The sequence below is a fragment of the Schistocerca nitens genome, chromosome 4 (assembly GCF_023898315.1).
Source record: "Schistocerca nitens isolate TAMUIC-IGC-003100 chromosome 4, iqSchNite1.1, whole genome shotgun sequence".
NCBI classification, from domain to species: domain Eukaryota; kingdom Metazoa; phylum Arthropoda; class Insecta; order Orthoptera; family Acrididae; genus Schistocerca; species Schistocerca nitens.
The window spans coordinates 234,716,311-234,738,913 of NC_064617.1; the positions used below are offsets into that span (position 1 = coordinate 234,716,311).

Sequence of the window (22,603 nt, forward strand, 5' to 3'; positions counted from 1 at the left end):
TTCTTCATTGTAAGATTCCTGTTTCGTGCGATATAGTGCGTTCATGAAGAGATGTGGATGACATCATAAAACGCATTTCTGTCTAACACTATTTTGTTAAATTTCCATTAACATATACCGTAAAGGAACATTTTAACAATGTATCTAATAATGTCTTTTGTTTAAAAAATAAAGTATAGAATTTAATGGCGAAAAATGTAAATTTGTAGGAAGGAACAAACACGCAGAATTCTAGCTGTGTTTCTTCGTAGAAGCCTAGAGCTGTCACAGGCGTATAAAGAAAACCCAGTGAAGACCTAAGACATTTTATCGCCAGTTCACACTGGGAGCCTGAGGTATATGGTTGCACGTGCCCAGCAACGCATTTGGCCGCGGTAGTGATTTGGCTTTCATTAAAACTTGAGCGGGTATGTGACCACGTCAAGTTGCCTTCATTGATCAACACTAGTTCGTTGCTGCAAGTGCCGTTCACCAAATGGCCTCATTATTTAAATTCGTGAAAATAACACCCAGATTTTTAATATTTCTTTGGCGTACTGCCCGTTGGCCAGGATCTTAGGCCGACGTTTGATTAACAATTTTTCTGACGTTTCGTCAGCACGCGTGGTGGGCATTCTTAAAAGAAAAAGCAGTAAACAAACGACAGCCGAGGAACTCGACAAGAGAGCAATGTCTTAAAAAGAGGCCACAACAACATGGACTTTAGAAGGGAATGGCCCATCTTCCCTGGTATTGTGGAGAATAAGCACGCTGTGCTGTTCCTCCTTAATCTTTATTTTCATGATTGTTGTAACGTACTTTGCTATTTGCAGTCAACTTGGTTCCCTTCTCAGGTTTGGCGTCCTCTCTTCGTCAGCAGCGATTTCGGGTTGTGAGTTTTTGTCTTATTTTGCATATCCGTTGGTTGTGAGTTTTTGTCTTATTTTGCATATCCGTTGAATGAATCTATAATACCCCCATCTGTCCAGAAAGTTTCGAGATTGGAGTAATAAAAAATAGAGCCAGTGAAGATAGTGGTTTTAATGCTTCACATGTTGTACTGTCTTTCTCGCACCCCACCCTACACTTGAGTACAACGCACAGAACCATTTGGTACTGTCAGAATAGGCATCCTTTGTTTTTCCTGTCGCATATGCTGGAATGTCGGTTATGTCGTCAAAGCGTTCACCCTTCAGGTTAATTTGTGCACTTTGTCGTTTTTTGGTAGGTTCGCATTTATAACATGGTGTTGCCACCACTGACGATTTTTTCTAGGAAAGAACTGATTTCGTTTTGGATTTTAGTCAAGTCGAGGCGTCCACGTGTCGCTGTTTTTGTTTGGGAGTCCAGATGTTCAGAAGAATCATTGCATATTCTGGATAATGTCTTGAACAGTTGATTTAGGTATGATATTCTTCTGCGATTTGTGACACAACGTTGACGCATTATGGCTGCACGTCCACTACATAACACTGCCTGCTCACAACTAACTAGTCGAATGCACATATGTTGTGTACAGTTATTGCGCTTTGCTTATATACACCAAGAATAAAATCTGCCTGAACTTTTGGACGGATGGTGCATTGGTTACATCCCATAAATGGAAAAGTTCTGTCACTATACTTTTGTCAAGATTTTGGGGTACTTCACCTGCTAGATGGATGTGGTAGACTACTGGAAGTCAGGAGATAAATTTACCGTGTTCGTTTGTTAATAACAGCCGAAGATTTTCCTAGCGCCACCTGATAAATCGCTTTACATGTTAACCAGCTTCTGGTAGCCCACAGGACCTTTTCGAAAAACGTAGAGCCAGCAACTTGGCCGAGCTTTGTGACCGAGCGGTTCTAGGCGCTTCAGTCCGGAACCGCGCTGCTGATATGGTCGCAGTTTCGAATCCTGCCTCGGGCATGGAAATGTGTGATGTCCTTAGGTTAGTTAGGTTTAAGTATTTCTAAGTCTAGGGTACTGATGACCTCAGATGTTTAAGTCCCATAGTACATAGAACCATTTGAACCAGCACCTTGTGCTGGGAAAGGGGCGTCCCAGAATCGGAGGAGGAGGAGAGCAACAGTAATAACAGCATATAGTTTAAAAGGAAGGATATCAGAATTTAATATCCCGTCGACATCGAGGTCATTAGACAAGGATAGAGCAGGAACTCAGGCTTGGCCTTTCCAGAGCAAGCGTTCCGAGATTCGCCGTAACTGTTTATAGAAAACACGAAAAAATCCAAATTTGAATGGCTGGGCGATGATTTGATCTGGCACTGGGTGTTTGAAGCAGGGAGACTAAATCTGTAAAGAGGACAGTATTTAGGTGTTCTCCAGGCTTACGTTTGGAAAGTAATCCGTTTGAACGCGGCTTCGTTATTGAAATGTTGTGTTGTTTGTGAATTACATGTTTGGTGCTCGTTTGAGGGAGTGTAGGAAATACTGATGAGACCGACGCCAAACTGAAGGAACAATGTGTGCTTACTCCGGAACGACCAATTTTGTTGGAAGCGAACGAAAGCATTAATAGTGTTTTTATGGCGTATTGTACAGGTATTCTCCTGTGTCTCATTCCTCTGTAGAGGCATTGCTGCTGGCATATGCTTAGAACATCTCAATGTTGAAGGATGGGCAGAAGCAACCACTGCAGGCTATTTCTGTAAAGTAGACTTATTTATTTAATAGTATGACTAGGGCCCCCCCGTCGGGCAGACCGTTCGCCGGGTGCCGGTCTTTCAATTTGATGCCACTTAGGCGACCTGCAGTCGATGTGGATGAGGACAGGAATCGAACCCGGGCCCAGATTATTGACAATCCATCACGCTGACCAGTCATCTACGGGGGGGGGGGGGGGCGGACTAAGGTATACTAGCAACAACTTATGACTAGAGCTAATGTACTCCTGTTAATAATGAGAGGTACTTTGTCTTTATGTGTATTTTGGATAAACAGCTAAGCTACTTCTAAAAGATCTTGTGTTTGCTTCACTTCAAACAGAGTATTTATCTAACTTTAAGCAGAACTGTATCAGCTGTCTACATACAGGCAATGCCAAGACCCGTTCCATATAAACATTTACATTCATGAGTACAAATATTCTTCTAAGTAAATGGCTTGCCCCAGCATGTTCAGCTCTTGCTGTATGGACGGACATCAACTGTTTATAATAATTACCACAACATTAAGTCGTCTTCATAGCACTTGCACATATTGAACGCCTGCGAGTTGATTTCCTTGACATTTTCGGCAGCAAATGGGTCTTATAAAAATCAAGCCTCAGTCCAACTCTTAAGTTATATTATGCTTTATACCAATTAATCAAGCCAAATTTTCATGAATACTTTTTATGGCCAGAATCATCTCTCAGCCACATGGAAACCATTGGTTCTGTAGACAAAACACTGATTTCACAACTGTCTCTGGAAACAAAAATCCTCATTGCATTATTATGGGAGTGATCGTGTCAAGAAGAGAGCACTCGGTTGAACACGTAGTTTAAATTGCTAATTACCTGCGTCATTCGCTAACCTCAATGAAAATCCCAGGACGCATTTCTTTTTGCTGTGGTAATGTTTTTATAAGAATTCTTCAAGGATTTTAAAGAAATAGACATGAAAAAACAGCAGTATCCTTTGTCTTCATTTAAAGTTGATTTTGAGCCACTTCTGTTAACGGCGCAGTTTATTCTTATAGCAACGTCTTTTATAGTGACACTGTCATGTATTTCTTAAACTGCCCATCCTGTTGTCCTCTCAGTGAAGTGTTGCACAAGGGCATACATGAACCTCAAAGTACAAACCACAATTTCAATTTATGTTAATTTTGAAACAAGAACTATTACATGCCACATGTTCTTATTGTGTATTTAAAATTTTTGATTTGTTATAAGATGGCATCAGGAAGATGGTAACTATCGTTAGCCAGATGAAAGCTTAGAGTGGTTTCCGGCTTTCTTTAACTCTCGTTCTCTCCTAAAATCAGGAGAAGAGATTCAGAGTAAGGTACTGTGTCAAATTCTAACAATGTTTGTACATCACTCTACATTAATAAATGGCAAGTCGTTTGCTTCCTCATTAACTGTTCGTATTTCTAGTCGACGTCTACATAAAGAATCCAACAATAGCTTATCATTCTTAAAACTGGGTTTAAAAAAGCTTTGATGAACCGATCTACTTAATTGAAATACACATTGTGACGTATTCGCTGAGGGCAATCATACCCCATTTGTATTTTTGGCGCATGAGTGAGGACTTTCCAAAGTGAATTCGGAACTCTCCCAAATGGCCTAAAATATTCTGAACGGTTCGGGGTAGTCATTAGCATGTCAAATTGATTCGAGTAACATTTATGAAAAATAGACCAGATATCAATTTCTGCATAGAAAAAGATACCGCGTACAGTAGTACTCATAGCGAAGTGTATGCCTGAAGCAGCAATGGTGCATTGTTCCAACTAAGTATGGCAGATGAACGGATCTGCCGAACTAGGAGAACTGTGTGCAGACAATACAGTTTTATTGAAAAAAGAAGGAAGGAAGACTGGGTCTAATGTTTCGTCTACATCGAGGTCATTGCAGGTGGAGAACAAGCTCGGATTGTGTCAGTGATGGGAAGGAAGTTGGCCGTGCTCTTGAAAAGAACCATTCCAGCATTTGCCGCAGCAGTTCAGGGAAAGCGCGGAAAACCTAAATCTGTATGGCCGGACGCGGGTTTGAACCGTCGTCCGTTGCGCTATCCATTGCGCCACTCCACTCGATAGTTCTATTGAAAGCGATATACTTGACAGCCAAGTTGCTGAAGTGTCGGCAGGTCTAAAGGCTTGCGCCGACAATGAGCAACGATATAGCTAGCATAAATCTCGAACCAGAAAGGAATCTTACCTGTTTCAAGCGGCCCATGAGCTCCCTCTCTTCCTTATTGGCATTTATTGGCATGCTAGGGCCATCTTCCTCGCTGTTGTTGGCTTCAGCTATGTGGATCACGCCGGGCAGCGTTTTGGTGAGGACGATCACCAACTCGTTGATGTCGCGGAAGTCGATGCTGCTTGTGGGCCGCAGCGCAGCCAGCAACACAGGCAGCCACAGCAGCTGACGCATATTGCGCGTCGCTTACAGTAGAATGGGGCAGCCTGCAACAAAGCGGCTGTGTTTAGCCGGACATCTTCCGTCCCACTGTTGCCACATATCTGCCGCGATTTGGCTTAGGCCGGTATTACACTATCAAATTTCTTTGTCCAATATCTTTGTCCAATATCTTTGTCAAAGATATTTGATAGTGTAATAGGGTTCTTTGACAAATGTCGTCCAATATTTGATCAAATCTAGGCCGAGGCCGTATATTTGATCAAAGAAATCGCTTGTCTTCTGTTCACTGCAATGCGATATGTTACCACGCGGAGCGCTAGCATCGCTGCAGCGTTCTGTCGTCTGTAGTGTTTTTATAACCATTGCCGATAAATACAATTGGTGTGTGCCGACAACTACAGAATTAATAGAGATGTCTGAAGCTGATGAGGCGCTTTACAACTTGAGGCACCCTGAATACAAAAACAGATTAAGAAGATTGGAGACCTAACCTGACCTAACCTAACCTAACCTAACCTAACATAACATAACCCTCTCCTGTAGCAAGGAATCGGAGTGTTATAGTGAGCCTGTCTTCTGAAGATGTAGCAGTTCTTAAGTGAAAATTGTGCTTTGTGATATGAGGATACACTTCATTGAGCACATACAGAAATGTATGCTCATCCATTCTTAAGTAATTGATGTACGACTTGACATCTTCCACTGTAAGCTCACGTAACAAGTTTTGTTGAATGCTTTTATCGTGTCGTCGTAAACCCCACGGCTTCACCCAGATTAGATTAGTTTTTCGTTCCATAGATCCAGGCTGAGGAGATCCTCGTGGATGTGGAACATGTCGATTTTTTTTAAGCTGAAATAAAAATACTAATAGTATGAATAAATACATCATTTGTTTGTATTAAAAATTTCGCCAATGGAGTAGGAGTTGGCCAGTAGTAAGTCTTTCAGGCTCCTTTTAAACTGATCTTTATTTCTAACTAATTTTTTTATGTTTCCTGGCAAATTATTGAAGATGAGTGTTCCTGAGTAGTGGACCCCTTTTTGAACTAAAGTAAGTGCTTTTAAGTCCTTGTGCAGATCATTTTTGTTCCTGGTATTGTATGTGTGAACTGAGTTGTTTGTTGGAAAAAGAGATATATTATTTACGATAAATTTTATTAAGAAGCAAATATACTGAGAGGCAGTAGTTAGTATACCCAGTTCTTTGAAGAGGTTTCTGCAGGGGGTCGGTGAATTTACTCCACAAATAATACGTATTACACGCTTTTGGACCTTGAAAACTTTTGTTTGACTTCAAGATTTACCCCAAAATATTATCCCATATGACATTATGGAATGAAAGTATGCAAGCTTTTTCATTTTTATGTTGCCTATGTCTGCTAACACTCGAATTGCAAATACAGATTTGTTAAGGCGTTTCTGCAGTTCTGTGGTTTGCTCCTCCCAACTGAATTTATTATCAAGTTGTAATCCCAGGACTTTTAAGACTGTCAACCTCGTATGTATGGTTCCATTTTTTCCCCCCACTTCTTTTCCGCATGTGCACACAATGCAATTGGAGTACGTAGAACTGCTGCGGTTAATAACAAGTTGTCAGCCATCTTGAACTTTGACGAAAAATTTGATGACAGTGTAATACCCCTTGCAGCGCTACGTCAAAGATCTTTGTCAAATATATTGGACGGAATATTGGATCACATCTTTGATCAAATCTTTGACAAAGAAATTTGATAGTGTAATACCGGCCTTAAGAGCGTCATTTTACTGCAGATTTTTCACGGCCGAGGGCTGGTAGAGCGCGAAGCCCAACCACTTAATCGGGTTATACCAATATCACCTACGGAAAGCGATATCCACAACCTGTGTTTAATACTCACTAGACTAGAGGGCCATCAGCAATAGTCAGGCTGAATTGTTCAAACCCCGGAGAACGAAAGATCAGCAGAGGTTTTGTGCACGTTGCGGGCATTTTCAGTTTTTATAGGTTTTAAAATAACTTTCCAAGCAACGAAATTTCTCTACCATTAGTCTTTAGGAAGTATGCAAAATGAAGAAAGATATCGTGCGGATTGAAAAATACTGTTTTTTTTTTTTTTTTTGCGGGGGGGTTTAAGGCCAACCCACACTGGACCTCTACACCGTATCATGCGGCAGTGCCTAGCACTGAATGGCGAAACTGAGATTATGAAGGATCGCCGTTGTAGAACACATGTATCCCCAAAAGTGATAATATACTCTGAGCTTTAAGACGTCAGTAACAGTAATAGAATTTATGAATGGTTGTTCTTGACAAAGTTGTATATCAAAGTTTATGTACTGATGTGAACAGAATCGCCCTTACGCTTTATCCATTCGCTCAAAGTTAATTTTTCGCCAGTAAAACTATTTTACTGTTAAAGCAGTTTCGTTAAAAACTTAAAAACTTTATTAGATGTGTGTGTCCTTATTTGTGCACGTTGCGGGCATTTTCAGTTTTTATAGGTTTTAAAATAATTTTTATTCATTATATTTTGAGCTTTTCCTCATTACAGAGGCTTATCTCCAACATAATAATTTACTTGGAAATTACAATACAAACAATAAACGTTCTTAAACTATATTCTCAAAATATTTCTCCAGGTGTTTCGATCTTGTGTGTCTTCTTCCTCTGCGCCCATTCTCCTCATTGTGTGCTGTACGTTTTGGAGCCAGGTGGTCATAGGTCGTCTTCTTCTTCTCCCCTCCGGTTCCCACTCCAGTATCAATTTTGGTATTCTGGTTTTCTCCATTCGTCGTACATGCCCGTACCACTGTAATTTCTTCCTATCCATTACGTCATATATTCTTTCTTTTATTTCCATTCTCCTTATTACTTCGGTGTTCCTTATATTTTCTTTCCTGGAGATTCTTGCCGATCTTCTCCAAAAGTCCATCTCTAGAGCTTGTAATTCTTTAATGTGCTTCATGTTAATTGTCCAGGTCTCCGTTCCATACAGAACCACACTCTCTAATACGGATTTGTATATTAATTTTTTAGTTCTGCTCATTACATTCCTGCTCCGCAAGACTGAGTTAAGCATCCCAACGACCCTCCGTCCGCTACTAATTCTTTTATTGATTTCTGACTCTGATTTTCCCTCGATTTCTAAAATGGATCCCAAATAACAGAAGGTGTTTATCGTTTTGATTTTCTTTCCTTCAATGTATAGCTCGTCTGAATCATTAGTCAAGTATTCTGTTTTTTGGTAATTAATCTTCAAACCCCAAGTTTTGTATGCTACTGCTAGTTGATTGCACATATATTTAGCATCCTCCCCATCTTGTGCTACGACTACTTGATCATCAGCAAATAATAAATGATGTAGGTAAACTCCATCTCTTATTTCTAATCCCATACTATTACATTTACGAGACCATGTTCTAAGGCTGATATCTATATAGATTTTAAATAATGATGGTGAAATGGGACAGCCCTGTATAAGGCCTTCGCTTGTTCTAAATTTCTGTGAAAGTTTATTACCAACTTTCACTTGGCAAATGTTATCTTTATACATCTGTTGTATTATTTTAATCAAGGAAGGGTTTATGTTTGCCATATGTAGTGCTCTCCAAAGTAATTTTCTTGGAACACTATCATACGCTTTTTCTAGATCTATGAAAATTAATCCTATATTTTTTGATTTTTCCCTATGTTTCTCCAAAATCTGTCGTAATGTGAAAATATGGTCTATACATGATCTCCCAGCCGTGAATCCACATTGTTCTTCTTGGGTTCTAAAATTTTTTTTCCAGAATGTTTTTAATTACTTTCGCAAAAATTCTCATGTGTTTGTAACACAAATTCCTCGATAGTTTGAACAAATTTTGCGATCCTATTTCTTAAATATTGTATAATTTTTACCTTTCAGATATTTGGTCTCTTTCGTGAGAGCGCACTACAAAATACACTCCTGGAAATTGAAATAAGAACACCGTGAATTCATTGTCCCAGGAAGGGGAAACTTTATTGACACATTCCTGGGGTCAGATACATCACATGATCACACTGACAGAACCACAGGCACATAGACACAGGCAACAGAGCATGCACAATGTCGGCACTAGTACAGTGTATATCCACCTTTCGCAGCAATGCAGGCTGCTATTCTCCCATGGAGACGATCGTAGAGATGCTGGATGTAGTCCTGTGGAACGGCTTGCCATGCCATTTCCACCTGGCGCCTCAGTTGGACCAGCGTTCGTGCTGGACGTGCAGACCGCGTGAGACGACGCTTCATCCAGTCCCAAACATGCTCAATGGGGGACAGATCCGGAGATCTTGCTGGCCAGGGTAGTTGACTTACACCTTCTAGAGCACGTTGAGTGGCACGGGATACATGCGGACGTGCATTGTCCTGTTGGAACAGCAAGTTCTCTTGCCGGTCTAGGAATGGTAGAACGATGGGTTCGATGACGGTTTGGATGTACCGTGCACTATTCAGTGTCCCCTCGACGATCACCAGTGGTGTACGGCCAGTGTAGGAGATCGCTCCCCACACCATGATGCCGGGTGTTGGCCCTGTGTGCCTCGGTCGTATGCAGTCCTGATTGTGGCGCTCACCTGCACGGCGCCAAACACGCATACGACCATCATTGGCACCAAGGCAAAAGCGACTCTCATCGCTGAAGACGACACGTCTCCATTCGTCCCTCCATTCACGCCTGTCGCGACACCACTGGAGGCGGGCTGCACGATGTTGGGGCGTGAGCGGAAGACGGCCTAACGGTGTGCGGGACCGTAGCCCAGCTTCATGGAGACGGTTGCGAATGGTCCTCGCCGATACCCCAGGAGCAACAGTGTCCCTAATTTGCTGGGAAGTGGCGGTGCGGTCCCCTACGGCACTGCGTAGGATCCTACGGTCTTGGCGTGCATCCGTGCGTCGCTGCGGTCCGGTCCCAGGTCGACGGGCACGTGCACCTTCCGCCGACCACTGGCGACAACATCGATGTACTGTGGAGACCTCACGCCCCACATGTTGAGCAATTCGGCGGTACGTCCACCCGGCCTCCCGCATGCCCACTATACGCCCTCGCTCAAAGTCCGTCAACTGCACATACGGTTCACGTCCACGCTGTCGCGGCATGCTACCAGTGTTAAAGACTGCGATGGAGCTCCGTATGCCACGGCAAACTGGCTGACACTGACGGCGGCGGTGCACAAATGCTGCGCAGCTAGCGCCATTCGACGGCCAACACCGCGGTTCCTGGTGTGTCCGCTGTGCCGTGCGTGTGATCATTGCTTGTACAGCCCTCTCGCAGTGTCCGGAGCAAGTATGGTGGGTCTGACACACCGGTGTCAATGTGTTCTTTTTTCCATTTCCAGGAGTGTATAATATAACATTATGCAACACGCCCGCAATGCATCAGGAAAGCAAAGAATACAGTCAATAAAAAGGGAGACGACACAAAATTCACTACTGTAACAAGACTATGTCAACGACCTTGCCGCAGTGGTAACAACGGTTCCCGTCAGATCACCGTAGTTAAGCGCTGTCAGGCTGGGTTAGCACCTTGATGGATGACCATCCGGTCTACCGAGCGCTGTTGGCAAGCGGGGTGCACTAAGCCCATGTGAGGCAAAATGAGAAGTAGCGGCTCCGGTCTCGGAAACTGACATACGGCCGGGAGAGCGGTGTGCTGACCACATGCCCCTCCATATCCGCATCTATCGATGCCTGCAGTCTGAGGATGACACGGCGGCCGGTCGGTACCGTTAGGACTTCACGGCCTGTTCGGGCGCAGTTTAGTTTTAGTAACAAGACTATCCGCGACAATAGTAGGTTAACTCAAGATGTTAGCAGACGACGCATAAGTTCCGTCGGCAGTTGGTGTGAATGCCGCTATTTGAAATACGAGAGCTGGAACTTTAATAGTGGCATCTATTTGTTTACGATTTATACAAGACAGATACATGTTTGAAAGTTCTACTCTCCTTCGAAGTAGTCACCAGCTTTGTGTATAAACCTTTCCAGCGAGGAGAAACTCGTCGGATAGATACCCTTAGCAACTCCAGGTGTGTTGGCAGTACCAGTGGAACGATCTATTACCCGAAGAATCTCTGTAACAGTTTTTAAGCGAATACCATGAAGCGCTTCCTTCATCTTAGGAATCAAGTTGAAGCCACAAGGGCATAGTCCGAAGTGTGTGGTGGTTGGTACAGTACTTTCCAGCCCCTTCGATCGAGCAAATCAGACACAATTTGTGCCATATGCGCCTGAGCATTGTCCTGCAAAATGATGGGCGGGTCCTGCAGAAAAGTGTCGCCGCTTCTTTCTGTAAGCTGTTCATTTTTGGAAGAGGCCTGCAACCAGCTTAGAGAAATAAGTGGCGAAGTTTCCTTCAGACCATCATTTTACAGGACAATGTTCGGACGCATAGGGCGCAATTTGTGACAGATTTGTTCGATCGACGAGGCGGGAAGTGCTGTACCACCTACCACACTCCCCGGACGTAAGCCCTTGTGAATTCAACACGATTCCTATGCAGAAGGAAGCGCTTCGTGGCATTCGCTTCAGAACTGTTAGAGATTCATCGGGCAATAGACCACTCTATTCGAACTGGCGCTGCCAAGGGCATCCCGAGACTTCCACATCGCCGAGTACTTCGAAGGACAGTAAAACTTTGAGACACACATCAATTTTGCCTAAGTTGTAAATAAATAGTCTCCACTATCATTTATCATTTTCTTGGGCCTTTGTCCCACATCAACGTGGGGTCGGCCCTGTTACTATGGATTTGGCAAAGTTAGTTGCAGATGGTGGCCGGATGCCCTTCCTGTGTCAAAAAAGTTCCACGTATCCCCCTTAAATCTTAAGCCGCCTTTACACCGAAACAAATATAAGAGAATAAGCGACAGCGAACGAGAATTTTCCTGTGTAAACGCTAGCCGCGTCTGAGTGACCTTACTGCGGTCGTGTTCGGTTCGCTTTTCACTTTGTGTTCCGCTGGCTCTTGTTCTTTTGGCACATTTTTGTCTGCTTCTGTTATTGTCGACGTGAGGCGTGAACGATAGATATATATATAGCAAGCAGACAGAAAAGATAAATTATTTTAGTTCTTTCTATTAAAAAGAAAAAATTTTCCTGAAAGTAAACAAATGGAGAATATGCAGCCATTGTGGTGATTACAATTTTAAAAAAATATACGGTAAACCTTATCATTCTCGTTGCTTACGTTCTTGGTCTCTGTAATTATATTGCTCATGTATCACTGTTATGTTAAGAGATCTTTTTATGATGTATAAAAATGATTATCCGGAATCACACAATCTGTCGTCTAATAAACATAAGCAAATTTTATCGAGTACCCTATTGTGGCAGGTCGATTGTATAGTGACAGGTCATATGTACATTTCACGTTTCACGAGTAATATTTTTGGCATTACCTTCCTCATACTTCCTTTAATAAAATCCTTGAAGTGCTCCGCACATGTCATTGCAGACATCAAAAACTCTGGTAGATAGCAGCTCATGAAATGCGAAAGAATCACTAACATAAATTTCTCCTGTTGCTAATAGCTAGAGAGTAAGTGATAGCATTTCTTCGGGTAATGTTGGTGATCAGTGATCTCCTCAGTTGTAATGAGAAGGTTGTGAAAAGCGTGAACCGACATAACGTACAAAGTTTTGGACTAATGCTGAGGAAAGCTGAAGCTGCAGTTAAGTGTAACAATATGTACTCCACACATTTCACGTTTACGTAGAAATTAATTCACCTGAATTCTTCCTTCGCCCCGTTATTGTGCTTACTTTGTCAAAAATTAGTGCGCTTGCCTTGCAAAATACGAGTGATACTCTCTGAATATCAAAGTTTTGCTCATCGTGGCTCTAAGTACATAGTGTCTATCCCATTCGTTCCGGTGTAAAGAGAGCTCTACAGTTCATAATTGCTTATAGGGGTACAAAGGTTCAAGAAGCAGACATTTAAGTCTTTGGAACTCGTGTTGCTTCCTTATGCCACAAGGCATCTTTGGAACCCGTGTTGCTTCCGTATGCCACAAGGCAGTGGAGTGAAAGAAACGAACATAAAATGGCGAACAAGGCATTGGGAAAAAAGGGAATGCAGAACTGCTGAGAAAAAAACGAAAGCAGTTTTCGCGTATTGAACGGGATGGCACGAGCCAGCCTTGGATCAGTAAACGAAGCAGAGCACGCGCAGACTTCCACATATCAATAGCTTTGACCTTCAACCTGGTTGTCACTTATCGACAGGCCATTATTTTGACCTCGATATAGTATCTTATTCCGCAGACAGAAAATCTTCAGCATGCTGGTTGAGGTCGTGTGTCATCGCGAGACAGTGTTTACGCATGGTCTCTGACCTTAAAGATCGAATGTTTGATCTGAATCAGATCGACGTAACGAAAACTCACTCGAGTTTTTGGTTAATACATTTGTATTGCCTTTCTTAGAGTTGTTTTTTTTTTTTCATTGGCTTTTGGTCTGTGATTTCGTAACTTCGTTTTCCATATTATCCAAACTATCAAATTCAGTTGTTGCAGTGTTTTGTTTAGAGCCTCGAACAAGAATTTTGTGTTTCAAATTGTTCATTATTGAATTTGTTCATTATTGAATTTCGCACCTTTTCATCAGTTTCAGGAAATGGCATCGACCCACTATAACAACGAAGCTAACAGCGAAGCGAAATTACCGTGATTTCCTCATCCTCCTGCTCTTCTTGTGTGTTATCACACTTTCACGTTAGTACGCGTGTTCATTGCCTCCCCCCTCCAATTTATGCAATCCTGTACTTGTTTTCCTCATTATCATCCAAAACAGTCTCCAGACGCCTCATTGCTAACCAACTGTTGCATTCATTCTTTTGATAGTATTTTATTTTATTGCGTGATTTCCATGGAATTTTGTGTTCTGACTTCTGCATATTTCTCGTGTAATTAGATACAGCGATTTTTCGATTGCATCGAAATTCTGGGAGGACACTGTTGATATCTAGTCAGACATTGTCGTTGTTGAGGTATTGTCAAGTCATTTATTTGTGGGAAATGGGCAAACGAAAGTTCGTAATTGGGCTGTTTGTGTATCCGCACAAATGCCAAGACCCATTTCTTGAGGCTCTCCAACTGATTATCTCAGAATCCAAATCTGAAGATCCGTATTTCAAAAGTCAGTTGACCATAGAATTTTGTCACTTTTCCCCTCAAATACAAATTGTAAGTACTTTGTATTATTATTTTATTATAAACTTTCAGGAGCTTTAAGGAATTAAAAGATAGAAAGACTGACATGACCACAAAAGAAAAATAATCACATTCAGCATCTAAGTTCTTTGTTGACTAATCAGTGTACGCGAACTTTAGTAACTACAAAATTTGGCCACATTACAAAATTTGGCCACTATATTATCCCCTTGGCCCCTGAATCCCCATTGTCATTTATTGTATCTATTACTTCACAAAAACAGATTCGTATTTGTCCATCGAAAATGAAAAGTTACAGGGCGTCTTGAAGCCACTAACGTTAGCTACAACGCAACACGTGTACACTTTATGGGAGAGGTTGCCTTAAGCCTTTGAAACAAGTAACACGGAGAGTTTACGTACTCGTAAACAAACAAGTGACGAACTACCGGCAATCTGTGGGCGCATACAGACCCCCCTCCTCACTCTCTCCCGACCCTCACCCCCAACAGTGACGATTGCATCCAACACTTTAATGACCGCCACATGAAACATTGATGATAAAAAAAAACTCCATGAAAAATCAAAGGTTAATTATTTTGCAGCAACGAATGTCTGTTAGCAACTGCTGTCCTTAGCCTCCACATAAATGTAGCCATCGGGTGCCCAGCACCCGTTTTTACTGCCAATATGACTCGTAGTAGTTGGCATCCACGAACTAGGATGAGTGGTATCACCCACTTCTTGACAGGGATTCGCCATGTTTTCATCCATCCGTCAAGAAAGTCCCACCATAAAAGCAGGTTCTGGGATGGATGTGCATATTTCTCAAATTGGATTATATTGCATTTGCAACTCAACACTTGCCGCGGAACTGAAATCCCGTTTTCGATGTTGAAAAGGAAGTTACCAGTGTGGTTACATTCAAAGCTTGTTTAGTCTACCTTCAAGGCAATTTCGAATGACGTTTTAAAACATGTGTTAAAGTTAATGTGGGTACAGAAAGAAGTTAAGAATATTTTCTCCCCCATACTTTGAAACACTCTATGTAATTGATATAAATGCGCCAGACAGTAATCCTAGTTAGCATAACGGATTAATTATGCCTGTCGGGACAATACTTGATTTTGAATTACATGCTCGTTCCCCGTCCACAACTGTTTCAGCAAGTATCGCAATATGCCCAAGACACCAAAAGATTACCTACTGCTACAATTTACATACAGTCAATATTCTAGAAGGTAAGCAACCTCAGCCGTTTCTCTGTTGGAAGATGATAAAAGAGCATTTAAGGAATATGATGAACTTGAGCGAAATACTTTGTTGTGTGATTGTTTCTTCTTTTTTGTTAATGATTGCAGAAACGTGACGAGTTTTCTGTCGAAATGTTTACAAACATTTCACTCGAAATAACGAAGCAGATGGAAGATTGATGGAAAAGTAAGATAAAAAAATGATAGCGGGAGAAACCAATGTGTTCCGGTGAACATGTTCGACATCATTTTCTGTAAACATTCCAGCAGTCCATATATAGAAAGTGACATGAGTGTTGCAACTCTACAACTTCTCAGCGTGCGTCATTTGAGCTTACATGTCTTACAGGGAGACCCATTTATAAAATCGGGGGTGTTGTTCGACAAGAGTCCCACGGACGATAAGAACAGTGGCTGTCTTTTTGGCCGTTCGTTACAGTGGTTTCTTGGTACAAACTTTTTGAAAGCTGCAAACAGTTAGTAGTTCATGTACGAGTAAATTATGTGTGTGTAATAAACAATAGCACAAAACGTCCTGTGAAGTAACAGATGAAATTCAACAGAATTTTAAGAAGCAGGCTGCTATTTTCGCCCGGAGAATTGACGATGCGTCGCCCGGAGAATTGACGATGCGGAACAGTTCACACGGGATTGTTCTTTTGGTAATTAAGTGGCCTTTTGCTGTTCTGTTAGTAATTTTTCGCTAGAAAGGTTTGAAAGCTGTATCTAATTATTTTTGTAGCGTAACGGCAAAGCATTTTTTTTTAGAGAGTAGATGATCGAATAATTCAGCAGTGTAGCATGATTCCCAGTGGGCGTAGGCAAAGCCGGCTGTCCTCGTTTCACGCACAAGTCAGCATTTGAACTCACCTGAACACGCTTCCGGTTGTGCGTCAGCCGGTCTAACTGTAGCTGCTGCGTTGCGGCGCGAACTGAAGAGAGCTGCCCGGCAGCCTGTTGAACTCGCAAGAGTTGACGTAAGTGCTCGGTGCGAGGCGAGGCTCTTGGCAGCAGTAGGATCACGTGCTCCAAGAGGGGGCCTGGAGGGGGGAAGCGAAGGCCTGATACAGCTTACACCAAGATCAGCGTACTGAATGTTGGCCACGGCGGCTAGCGGTGTTGGTGGACCTGGGAGGAAGAAGGGGGTGGGGAGGGGGGAGGACGACACTTGAAAAGCGAGTGGATACCCGATGATGGGGGTTGGGGGAGGGAGGGGGGGGACAATTGCGGTTGGGGGAGGGAGGGGGGGGGGACAATTGCACCAGGGACAATTCTTTAATCGACAGCACAAAGGCGTGCATTGTGCCACAACGCTTGCTGTATCTAAGGGGCCGAAATAAACACTGCCATAGCACTTCTGGATCCCACCAAAACAGAGGTCCTGGAATCATGCGAATTCGTCTTGAATATGAGGTACTGGGCTGTTTTTTAAACTAAATTTGACGAGCGGTTATTGCTCATTCAAGGAAACTAGCGGTGAACTGCTGAATTTTTTAAATTTGTTTTTATACATGTTAAGCGAATTGCTGCTGAGGAGCTCAATTTAAATTCTTCCACAAGACTCTGAATTATGTTTTAGAGGTGGCGATAATGTTGCTAAGACTTCATGGAAATATTAGCGTTTGTCGTTGATAGAGATTGAAGACGCTTCTAACAAGGTGGTCTTTGCACACTGTGATGCCATGATTGCATGAACCTGTTCAAGAAATAGAGATTAAAAACGCTGGATACTCTTGAATCATTGGAGTGTGCCTGTTAGTTGCAGTGCTACTAACTGCTGTAATACACTGAAGCGCCAAAGAAACTGGTATAGGCATGCGTATTCACATACAGAGATATGTAAACAGGCAGAACACGGCTCTGCGGGCGGCAAAGCCGATATACGAGAGAAAGTGTCTGGCGCAGTTATTAGATCAGTTACTGCTGCTACAATAGCAGGTTATCAAGATTTGAGTGAGTTTGAACGTGGAGTTGTAGTGGGCGCATGAGCGATGGGACATGGCATCTCCGAGGTAGCGATGAAGTGGGGATTTTTCCGTACGACCATTTAACGAGTGTAACGTGAATATCAGGAATCTGAAAAAAACATCAAATCACCGACAGCGCTGCGGCCTGAAAAAGATCATGCAAGAACGGGCCAACGACGACTGAAGAGAATCGTTCATCGTGACAGAAGTGCGACCCTTTCGCAAGTTGCTGCAGATTTCATTTCTGGGCCATCAAAAACTATCAGCGTGCGAACCATTCAACGAAACATCATCGATATGGGCTTTCGGAGCCCAAGGTCCACTCGTGCACCATTGATGACCGCACGACACAAAGCTTTACGCCTCACCTGGGCCTGTCAACACCGACATTGGACTGTTGATGATTAGAAACATGTTGCCTGATCGGACGAGTCTCGTTTCAGATTGTATCGAGCGGATGGGCATGTACGGGTATGGAGACAACCTGTTGAATCCATGGACCCTGAATTGGCAGCGGAGAGGGCACTGTTCAAGCTGGTGGGGGCTCTGTAATGACGTGGCGCGTGTGCAGTTGGAGTGATATGGGACCCCTGATACAGTACATCTAAATACGACTCTGACAGGTGATACGTACACAAGCATCCTGTCTGTTCGCCTACATCCATTTATGTCCATTGTGCATTCCGACAGACTTGGGCAATTCCAGCAGGACAATGCGATACCCCACACGTCCATAACTGCTACATAGTGGTTCCAGGAACACTCTTCTGAGTTTAAATACTTCCGCTGTCCACCAAACTCCCCATGCATGAAGATTATTGAGCATATGTCGTATGCCTTGCAACGTGCTGTTCAGAAGTGATCTCCACCTTCTCATATTCTTATGGATGTAAGGACAGCCTTGCAGGATTCATAGTGTCAATTCCCTCCAGAACTACTTCAGACATTAGTCGAATCCATGGCACGTCGTGTTCTGGCAATTCTGAGTGCTCCCGGCTGCCCTACACGGCATTAGGCAGGTGTACCGGTTTCTTTAGCTCCTCAGTGCATAATTGCTTGGGACAAATCCAGAATGTAAGTAACTTGTTCGAACTTTGCTACTTCCAAAAACTTATTAAATCGGGTGTAGGGCGTACATGAATTGTACAGAGGAACACAAACACGTATCTATTACGAAGTAAAAAAAATATCGATCAGCAGCACGGATTGAATTTTGTATTAAACATTAGATCCCTAAGGAATAGAAGTTCTTCGTAAACTTCCATGTCAAATTTGGATAAAATGCACATGTTAGTTGGTTCAAATGGCTCTGAGCACTATGGGACTTAACTTCTGAGGTCATCAGTCCCCTAGAACTTTGAACTATCTAAACCTAACTAACCTAAGTACATCACACACATCCATGCCCGAGGTAGGATTCGAACCTGCGACCGTAGCGGTCGCGCGGTTCCAGACCGTAGCACCTAGAACCGCTCAGCCACTCCGGCCGGCGCCAATGTTAGTCAGATGGAGGTAACCATCGAAAGTACGGCATTTTATCCAAGAACTTCCTCGTGAAAGACTTTGTAGTCATTAGATCCTCCATTAACTGTCTGTTACCGGCATTCTGATTGGAGAAAGGTAGCAGCATATTACCTTGACTAATCCCACTGCTACTTAAACATTGTGGTCCTCAAACAGGAATAGTTTGTAGGGATGGATTAGATATCTAAAACAGTCTGAATCCTCGTGCAGATCAATGATATAGAATAGGGCTGTTGATATATGTAAAAGTATCGGGAATCCGATCTATCGATATTTAAAAAATATCGTCGAATATCGATATATCGGGTAAAAGTATTGATATGTCACGGAAAAAATATCGATATACCTGCCCAGAAAAGTGTCGGCTTCACCTTGTAAATAAATATACTACTGGTTTTAGAGCTGTATACTCCATACATCAACAAGCCAGCAGCCTGCCTAGCTTCCTCTGAGCAAGAATTGAAAGGAAAACGTTGCACGTTCACGCTTGCCGATAACCTCTTTGCTAACAATGGTAATTGCATGTAAGTGTCACAATAAAAGGTGTCTAATCGGTCCTTCGCTCGGTTTCGTCACATATCGGATTTGTCAGCAAGACTACATATCGACTTCCCTGTTTTTTCACATCTGCCAACGCCAGCGACCAAACAGTTGCAGTGTCAAAACTGCGTGCCGAAGCTAAACGTTGCAGTTTCTGTTGATGGCTTCGAGCGCCGATTAATAAGCGTTTTTTTCCCTCACACGTATCCGCACACCGCAAAGACTGCTTGTCATTTAGATTGTTTTTCATCATTTTCAGCAGATGTATTTGAAGAATGCCGACGTGAAGTAGTTGCGTTACAAATTGGCTTTTTAACACAATTGGTGTGCTATTTCTTCACATCGGAAATATTGTTGTTCTATTCACACAGCCACAACTCAGTACAACTGGAATTCTTTCGTGCCACATTATACTTGCTTCACACAGTCAAAAGAAAAAGAATGGCCCTGATGAAAGCTCAAATTATGTTCGACATTAGTTTCAAAAGAACAAATACGTATCGAAAATTGTGAAAAAATATAACACAAAATTAAAATATCGGCACTCGATATTGCCGTTTTGATATCGATATACCGGGGGGAGAAGTATTGCCAACATATTCGACATTTTTTTTTTTTTGAAAAAATATTCGATGTTTTTTCGAGAGCCCTATTATAGAACCTATGTAGCGCTCAATTTAATTTCATACAATACACAAAAATTGCGCAATTTATTTCTCGCTGTAGAAATGACAGGGACTAAATATTCAGATTTGGTGGTTGTAGAGGCTGCCCAAGAATTGATGTTTCAACTTTACACTTGTCAAAGCAGTGTGACACTTCCGTCAATACACGTGGGGCATTACCATCTTAAAAGCTGCAAACTTTTAATACTACTGTCTTTCCCGTTGAATAAAATGTAGCTGCGCATAATCGTTTTCTAGATCTTACCATTTATTTTCCCTTCAGTGAAACAGATGAATTCATCCTAAACCCCAGTATCAATGTAATACGCATTACAGAATCTCCACTATGCGTCACAGTTGGCAAGAAAACTTTCCGGGTTGAATTCTTCTCCTGATGTTCTTAAAGGTAAACAAGCCACGTGGCAGAGAGTGCTACAAATGTAGACCCATCAGGCACATTATATGTTTTCATCAGTCAGTGGTTCGGGTTCTCTGCATCACAGGATGCTCCTTACATGCTGTGGAGTCGGAAAATTATTTTCAGTAACAGCTCTGCCAAAAGTTATTGTGTCTGATGTTTTCATTGTACCTTTTTTTTGCTCCTGGCACTGGTAACTGTATGTATCTTAATCTGTCATGTTTTATTCTCGTATTAGGGATACCGTATTTTATGGACTGTAAGATGCTGCGGACTATAAAATGCACCTTAATTTTTAAACAGTTTTTTTAAAAAAATATTTTTATCATTTGACTGCCAAGTCAGACAGAAAATTCATAGTTTATAAAACGGAACTCACCTTTAAAATCTCTGAAAATCGTCGTTTGAACCTTCTTCTTCATCATCACTGCTTTCGATAGTGTTATTTTTATGTTGCACTTCTTGAAAGTTTTAACAATAATATCGTTTCTCACTCTAGACCACTGCTATTTTATCCACTGACACACTTGTCTGATTGTAGGTTGGTTTGAAGCACCCTTCGTCGTGAATTCATGCTGTGTTTCATCCATCATCCGTTTGTTACATTCGTCTCTCATACACACTTTAAATGGTTTGTTTATTGAGACATCAAGAGGTTGAAGTTGTGAAGTAAGTCCTCTCGAAGTAACGCAAGCTCTGTACGTACTTCTTCCCTGTTTCAGTTTTTCTTTCGCAGAATTTTTCAAATGACCACTAAACTGATCTAGCACAAGAAGAGAACTCTTATTCGACGATAAAACTTCCATTCTCTACCACACTCGGTTAATGTCCGCAGCTCGTGGTCTAGTGGCTAGCGTTACTGCCTCTAGATCACGGGGTCCCGGGTTCGATTCCCGGCCGGGTGACATTGGTGACAGTGACTGGAATTGGATTGTGAATAAAAAACAGACTGTGTCATAATTGGGACTTTGTATGGGTGCTGATGACGACGCAGTTGAGCGCCCCACATACTAAACATAATCATCAACAACACACTGTTAATCCATAATTGCATATCAGCCTCGTCCATACTACCTTTTGTCATGTATGTGAACACCACCTGGTGGTATTTCAGAAGGTTTTGGCATTGTTTCGCGCTTGACAATGATCATTGGATTAAGTTTAGTACCGTCAGCACAACATCAAAGGCCAGCAGTGTAGTGCATTCCTTCGTGTCCACTTGTTTTTATATTTACAGTTTTAGAAGTTGTCGTGGCAACAGTCCTGTTACTCGGCACGTCAAATGTCGGAAGTGTTTCATACATATTCGCTGTTTGGCTGAGTTCAACAGTGGTTTTCTTTCGATGTTGAATAATAAAGCGATGCAAAGAAGATATTTTCTCTTCATACTCTTATGGTTTTTTAAGAGCTTTTGGTTTTGATTTGGATGCTAAGTCCATGACACTTCATAAACCTGTAGTACCAACTAAGTCCACCCTTAAAGTCTGTTATGTTATACTGTAGCGCAAGCTTACGAGCGGCGTAATTGAATCCTTTTTGTATTAATTCGACTGCCGTTTTGATGCCGTCCTTGAATCCATTTCAGTACGTAATCTTCTAGTTTTGATCATTTTGCATTCAGTCGCCTATTTGCTCAATTAGTCTTCCTCTTTTTATACTAGCCCGCCAGTCGCGAAAGGTTTTTGTGTTTGTGATGGGCCGAAATGCCACTCACCTGTTCTATTACAATGTTCTTCATATGCTCTTACTTTCAATTTATAGCTCACATAGTACGAATACCTTTTATTTGTTTCAATTACGAAACTAGCTGCTAAAAAAATATTGTACTACAACTGATAACACAAATAACTTTCATTTCAAGTTCACTGGCGCCGTAGATTGCAATGAGGCATCATAAGCTAGATTCTAGGTTTGTGATGCCCCAGCGACAGGAAGACAGTGTTAGCAAGCTTGTGAATCCCCGCAACTCAGTGTTCGTCGCATCTGTGCACTGCTGTTGCCAGTTGAATCCAGTGTTGCCAGATGGAGAA

The 22,603-nt window shown here is 42.2% G+C and overlaps 2 protein-coding genes across 3 annotated transcripts in view; one reads left to right on the plus strand and one right to left on the minus strand.

Moving 5' to 3' along the window:
• LOC126252103 (uncharacterized) overlaps positions 1 to 16,482 on the minus strand; it is a 37,517-nt gene extending 21,035 nt beyond the window's left edge. The window contains exons 1-2 of the mRNA XM_049952964.1: positions 16,330 to 16,482; positions 4,849 to 5,096 (exon numbers count right to left, since the gene is read on the minus strand). Of these exons, the coding sequence (XP_049808921.1) occupies positions 4,849 to 5,064 (216 nt within the window). The 5' untranslated portion in view covers positions 5,065 to 5,096; positions 16,330 to 16,482. The remainder of the gene's footprint in view (positions 1 to 4,848; positions 5,097 to 16,329) is intronic.
• The window catches only part of LOC126252102 (E3 ubiquitin-protein ligase Ubr3), a 304,811-nt gene that overhangs the window by 136,407 nt on the left and 145,801 nt on the right, over positions 1 to 22,603 (plus strand). The window lies entirely within an intron of this gene.